This window comes from Peromyscus leucopus, chromosome X (genome assembly GCF_004664715.2).
Source record: "Peromyscus leucopus breed LL Stock chromosome X, UCI_PerLeu_2.1, whole genome shotgun sequence".
NCBI classification, from domain to species: Eukaryota; Metazoa; Chordata; class Mammalia; order Rodentia; family Cricetidae; genus Peromyscus; species Peromyscus leucopus.
Window position 1 is genome coordinate 118,624,892 of NC_051083.1, and position 7,040 is coordinate 118,631,931.

Genomic DNA, 7,040 nt, shown 5'->3' on the forward strand with positions numbered 1-7,040 from the left:
AAGAATAACTAAGCTCACGCCTCTCAATAGTAGACTGGCATTTAATAGAGGGATGTGGAGAAGAAGGGGATGCTGAGATGCAGCCATATATACACAGCCAAGAAGAATGGACAGCTGAATTAAAAAACCGTCAACAATTTCCAGAATTTAAAATCATGAATCATGACAGGACACTAGTGGAATTCAGGTGTTTCTGGTACATGGACTGCTCTCACCCAATGTGAGGTTGAACTGTTGACCTTGTGTACATCCTACTTCACAAATGAGTCTGTCAGATACGCTAAGCCTATAGGCTGAAGATGATGCCCCAACACTGCGGAGAAACCTCAGGTGACTGTCCAAACAGCTGGCTGTTTCTGTCAACTCACAAATTTTTTGGAAGTTGCTTGCATGCACTTCTGTTTTTATTTTTGTTAGCTAATATTATTTCCTTCTTGGGTCTCTGAGGAAGTTGAAGTTTAGTTAGTTATAGTTGAAGGTTAGTTAGTTATAGTTGAAGATTAATTAGGATAGAAAGTGAATTAGATACATTTTGGACTTACCAATATAGGATAGATAATAGAATTATTTTCTCTGAATTTGTCAAATATAAATGAACTAGACATTGTTTAGGTATTTATTACTTGTATATATTGTATATAGCTATTATACTTTTGTATATAGTTATTCTTTTTTTAGTTATAACCTTTTGCTTTTTTTCTTTTTATAAAAATAGAAAAGCGGGCTGTGTGGCACTTTAATAGACTCGGAGAAGGCGATCTTTATTGACACTGGCTAAATAGTCCAAAAGCAAAGCTACGCAAGAAAGTGAAAAAAAAAAAAAAAAAAAAAAAAAAAAAAAAAAAAAAAAAAAAAAAAAAAAAAAAAAAAATATGGTATTTATTTGTACTGAAATGTGATTTTAATTGTATGTTAATAAATAAAGTTGCTCGGGGGGTCAGATCTATTAGAGCCATAGTAAGAGCGTGGCAGTGGTGGCGCACGCCTTTAATCCGAGCACTTGGTAGAAGAGCTAGGTAAGTCTCTGTGTGTTCAGGGATACAGCCAGCATTGGAGACATTCGCCTTTAAGACCTGGAGGGCTGTACTTAGACAGTGATGAGCCAGTCACATGTTTGGGTTTACAACCAATGAGAAGGCAGAACAGAAAGACTATGTAAAGACATACACACAGGAAGTATCTCTCTTTTGGGGAGGTAGGAGCACTGCAGGAGGTAAGATTTTAGCTCTGAGCTCTGACCTCTTGGCTTTCTCTTTTACATTGGTTCTGTGTTTCTTATTTAATAAGACGGTTGGTTACATCTACACCCAAGGAGACCAGAAAAGGTGGAGTTACAGGCAGTTTGTGAGCAACCTTGGGTGCTGTGAACTGAACTCTGGTCCTTTGGAAGAGCCACAAGTACTGTTGACCATTGAGCCTTCTCTCCCATCCCAGCTAGAAGAATGGTGACAAAGAAGAATGATGTGGGAACAATTCTGCACAATAGCTATGAAGGCTTGTTATACAGCTATAGTAAGAGAGTTCAATAGTCACAGACAGACAAACAAACAACTCAGGCTGGACAGATGTATACAAATTGCCAACTCCTTTTTCCACACAAAACACACAAGAAATTCAATGGAGGAAAGGCAGAACTTTCAATAAATGATGCTGATGCAATTGGACACCATAATGGCTATTCTTGGTTTTCAACTTGGTTACAACTGGAATTAGCAAAAACCCACATGGCACACCTGTGAGGGTTTGTTTTTCTTAATTAAATCATTTGAAATGGAATGACCCACTTTTAACCCAGATCTTTCAGTGGGAAGACGCGACTCTAATCTGGGCCACACCTCTGCTGGCATCCTATATAAAGGGCCTGGAAGAAGGAAGCTTGCCCTCTTTGCCTGTTTGCTATCACTCTTGTGGGCAAGTCCATTCCTTCACCAGCATTAGAGCTCCCTTCTTTGGGATTCCAGTATATACTGAAGACCAGCTGAGACATCCAGTACCATGGACTGAACAACTGTTGGATTCTTAGACTATCCATTGGTAGACAGCCATTCTTGAACTAGCAGAACCACAGCCTGTAAGCCATTCTAATAAAAATATGTCACATATTTATATATTACACTATATATGTGTGTATGCATTCATTTATTCTATAAGTTCTATTCCTCTAGAGAACCATGAATAATGCTAATACCTATAAGTAAAACAATCAGCCTTAACCTCAACTTCATATTGTATATAAAATTAATTCAAAATAATGTGGACTTATACGTAAAAACAAAATAAAGGATTTAGGAAAACTTATAGGTATCTAGAGCTAAAGGAATTAAGAGTTCTACCCTTCATGGCAAAACCATATACTCCAACAGGAGAAATTGATCTTCACTAAAATTAAAAACTTTTTTTCTGTAGATGCCCATGGGAAGAGGATAAAACAATATTTTAACAGAGATAAATAACTGGAAGCCGAACATCTGGCAAAACATCAGAATTCAGAAGATAGAAAGATCTCCTGGATTCAACAGATAAGAAGAGATCTAACTCAATTATAGTCCAAAAGGGGCTTTCTCATAGCGTGCATTTTTTTCATAAACACAGGCCACATTATACAACTTATACACAAAGGGGAGGCGGTGGTATCTTTACCTAGAGAGGTGGCCATCTTGTAGATGTTCAGCATTACATCACTGTAGAGTGTCTTCTGAGAAGGATCCAGTGAACACCATTCCTCCTTAGAAAAATGCATCTCTATATCTTCAAATGTCAACAAGCCCTGAAGAAGAGAATGGGTTTGAGTTTAGTACAAGCACTGCTGTACACAAGCTGTGTGGTCACCTGCCCCTGAATCTTGTGGTAGGGTTGCATACTGAAGAAATTAGCATTGTAGAATTTAGGTGGAGAAACGGAAATGACAGGAAGGAGCCAAGTGGATCAGTAAATAGTCTGAGAAATATCCAATCCCCATTCTCACCCTTCCAAATCTAGTTGGCTGGAAAGCATTAAGGTCTGACAAACCCCAGAATACCTAGTGGGCACTATGGGTCTTAGCAGAAGGAAAAAGCAGAAATGAGGCTGCCTGCAAAAGATGAGAGTTAGGATAAAATGAAACAGTAACAAAAAGCAAGCTGACTTCTTCCATCCCTTCTACCCAGCAGCTTCCATGCCTACGAACACAGCCACAGCTCAAGACATGACCAGTATTGTGTCGAGCACACTGGTGGTTGTTCTCAAGCTGCCTTCATCATTTGCTTTTTGTAGCTGGTCATGACAGAGTTTCTCTGTGTAACTCCTCTGGCTGTCCTGAATGTGCTTTGTAGACCAGGCTGGCCTCGAACTCACAGAGATCCGCCTATCTGCCTCCCCAGTGCTGGGATTAAAGGTGTGCGCTGCCACAGCCTGGCATCATTTGCTTTTTTGACTTGGACCCTCATGAAGTGATTTTCTCTTTTCCTTTTATGTAAAAGATAAGGCACAAAACGTAAAAGGTTTTCCTGTCAGCTCAATTTTTAAATCTCTCTATAAGTAAGGAAGGAAAGCTTTGGTAAGTGAAAGATAATGAAACAAACAGAAAAATGAAGACAGGGATGAGTTCCAACCTCTCTCTACATGATGTAGTTACAAGAAGACACCAAAAATAAACTCTGACCTGTATTCTTAGGTTGTGGGAGGACATCTGGGAGACAGGCACCCACATTTTACCCTAGGGTACTCTTGAGGAGTGAGGGATAAGAGATTGAGATAGAAATATAAAGGGGCTAGAACCACAGGATAGCCTTGGGAGGGCCTGGATCCTTATCCAGTGGCTCCTCCTGTCTCTTCTAAAGGGCTATTATAGGAATGCCAAGGGGTGGAGCTAAAGACCTCCCCCTCGCACAGCTAAGGGTAGACACCTCCAATCACCTAGTAACCACACACATGGTCAAGCAATCCTCTGATGCAGCCCTGCTGGGTAAAGCAAGCCCAGATCTCACTGGCAAACCTTTGAGGGCCTCCACCTTAGGTGAGCTCCGTAGAGAGGAGGTGAGCTCCTGTCACCTGGGGGTGTGTCTTGGTTCCCCACTCACTAGCAGCACCAAGAACATGCCACTAGGAGAGAAGAGTGGAGGTCCTTTCTTCTCAGCTCAGGGGTGGGTTTTCATTAGAGGATACTACCCTCAGCATCTAGAGTCCCTCGACCTCTCTGTGGGCATTTTTATTCAGCGTCTTTGTTTCAGTTTTGCTTTCCATGGTTCTTCTTTTGTAGTCTCCTCAAAGCTGTCTAATTTGTGCGTCTGCTTTCTACCCTCTACTTTAGTCTCTGTACCGTAATATGTTTTAGATCCGCCTTCCCATACCTTTCTTGCCTTTTATTTCTCTGTTTCTAACATCTCAAGACTTGTATTCCTAGATCTGCTAGAGCAGGCCCACCACCATCTATTCCTGGCCTTAAAAAGAGAAAAAACATACCTTTTCTCTTTAAGGCCATGAAAGACTCTGCCAGAGACTCTGGACCTTATAGAGTGACTGTCAGCACGTGATTTTGGATCCTGGCTAGCCATTCTAAAGGAAGGAGGAAACGTGACTAAATTTGTCTCACTCCTTGATAGCTCCCAACCAAGACACATCTACTTTCATCCTGTGCCACTGTGCATTACAAGGAATCTTTACTCTTACCTTGTTGGGCACTGCATCAGGCTCTGTCTGCAAGCTTTCGACCAGAGCCACGGCCTGGTTGATATCCTGTGGAAAATGCTTTTGCACCCAGTTCTTCATTGCCTGGGGCAGACTGTTCAGGAACTGCTCTAGCACCAGAGCTTCCAGGATCTGCTCTTTTGAGTTGGTCTCTGGCATCAGCCACTGAAAGCATAATTCATGAAGCTTGCTGGCAGCCTCTAGTGGTCCAGGTACTTGATTGTAGCAGAAGTTCCGGAACTGCTGCTGAGCACTTTCCGGAGGATGGCTTTCGGGTTGTGAGCTATCATTCCTATTCTGGTTTGAGCTGTCTGGCATAGATAGATTACTATTCTGCACACCCCCCACGTGAGCGTTAAAGCACCCATCTTCCTTCACCTCACTCATCGTCACTTGCTAAAGAACAGTTTTACTTTTCTGGGAGACGCTGATACACCTTTCACAATTGAGGCACCATCAGGTTTGATGCAAGAACCAATAAATGAATAAATCTTCTTCCTAAGGGCAGATGCGGGGGAGAGAGAGGAGAGAGGGGAGGAGGAGAAAAATTACATGATATATTCACTTGGCATTTATTACCAAAGAACAATGAAAGTTCCTGCCCCTTTAAATTCAGCTGTCAAGTACTGTGGTATGCACTACCTCTGAAGGTATGGTCTCTCCTCTGGTTTCCACATTAGGTCACAGCACAGCTAGGTAAAGGCAAATGCCAAACAATGCCCTCTTTTTGTTCAACACTTTAGGAAAAGTTGGTGAATGTCAAAACTCGCGCCCCATGGCGAAAAGGAGCTCCGAGACTCTCCACTAATTTACTTGTGCACGCCTGTTCAGTTTTCACAAATAGGGCATAGTTCTGGTTTGGTTTTCTGTTTTCACATGTAACAGATAATCCTAGTCTTTCAGCTTCACTCAATGGAAAACTAACTTCTATGCCCTTTGACTCTTCTTTCCCAGTAAGGGAAGTTTTTTTGCTTCATGGACCATTTATCATTTTTCCATTTCCACTGTATTAACAACCCTGAGAGGAAACACGAGACAGGACGATCAGAGACGTGATTAGAGGAGAGGTAACCGATCGTATCCCAGAGAACATCCTCCCACAGTGGAAAGAGACCACTGATATTTGGGGGATGGCCATCTCTGAACAGTTTATAAAGGGCCCTGTACCGATTTGTTCCTGTGTAGTCAACTGTGTATTTAACTTGAAAAACTTACAGCTGCCCTTTGCTTACAAGATATTCAAGTGTCAGGTGATTTTAAAAACAGAGTAAGGTTCTTATAGACAGAAAGGGTCCAAATAAGAGTAACCCTTCTCCAGACTTCACACTTCCTCAGAATATGACTCTGTATTCTCCAGGCTAAGGATACCCTTGATGGCCTGATTTCCTAGAGGCAGGTGATCCAGCAGAAACCACAACAAAATTCTCACGATGCAGCAAGTATGCAAAGACACGTTCCGTGTCATGTTTTTCCAAACACAGGAGATAGCGTGGCACTTCCAAGATTTTTGTGGCAGCAGAAGCCAAATGACTCTTTCTATGGTATAATGATCATGAGCTAGTGGAAACTGGCAAGCTTTATGAGCGCAATGGTGGACATCACCACCCGCATCCACAACTCCAGTTCATCTCACTTTTACACAGACCACTGTGACATCCACAAACTCTTTGCATGTCAGCAACTTGTGGCTGTATTTTAACCAGAATTCTGTGGGTTGCATAAGCACACAGCAAGAAGGTTGCTTCTGGACGTTAGAAGTGGCTGATGGAGTCTGTATTGGATCCTTGCTGAGGACAGGTTCTGAGGAAGGCTGGTAGAGAGAAAACAGAAGAGGAACGAGAAAGAAAAAGCTCCCCTTCATTCTCCCGTTTCTGATTCCTGTCTCTGGGTAACACCCAGAAATTTTGCCAGAAAAAATCAAGGCATGTGTTAAGGACTGTAGTCCCCCTTTTGGAAAACATCACAAATGAGATTGTTAAAATTGGCTTATGAAGCCCAGGCATGGTGGCACACAGCACCTGGGATGAGAAGCACACAAATCTCTGTAAGTTCAGAGCTAACCTTGGCTATACAGCGAGTTCCAGGATAGCTAGGGCTACATAGTGAGACCCTGCCTCAAAAAGGAAAAGCTTAGGGGAGGCTGTTAAGACAGTTCTGTTGTCAGGAGTGATTATTTCTCTACAGAGAATGCTAGTTCAGTTCCCAGCACCCTTGCAGCTCAGTACAGCCTTGTAAGATGCAAGAATCCAATCACCTCCCTGGACTCGGCTGGCATTGCCCGCCACCCCTCCCCAGCACACACACAGAGGCACATGCATGTGAATCTGCTAAAAAAAAATATCTTTAGAAATGGCTTGTGAGGGACTGGCAAGATG

The 7,040-nt window shown here is 42.3% G+C and overlaps 1 protein-coding gene across 1 annotated transcript; it reads right to left on the reverse strand.

Annotated features, from left to right (window-relative positions):
• Positions 1–2,153: 2,153 nt before the first annotated feature.
• Positions 2,154–5,150, reverse strand: LOC114687840 (zinc finger protein 75D-like). The gene is made up of 3 exons (XM_037198808.1): positions 4,648–5,150; positions 2,641–2,767; positions 2,154–2,188 (listed from the first exon to the last, which is right to left on the reverse strand). The coding sequence occupies exons 1-3, from the start codon at positions 5,050–5,052 to the stop codon at positions 2,154–2,156; spliced, it is 567 nt and encodes a 188-aa protein (XP_037054703.1). The 5' UTR covers positions 5,053–5,150.
• Positions 5,151–7,040: the final 1,890 nt, after the last annotated feature.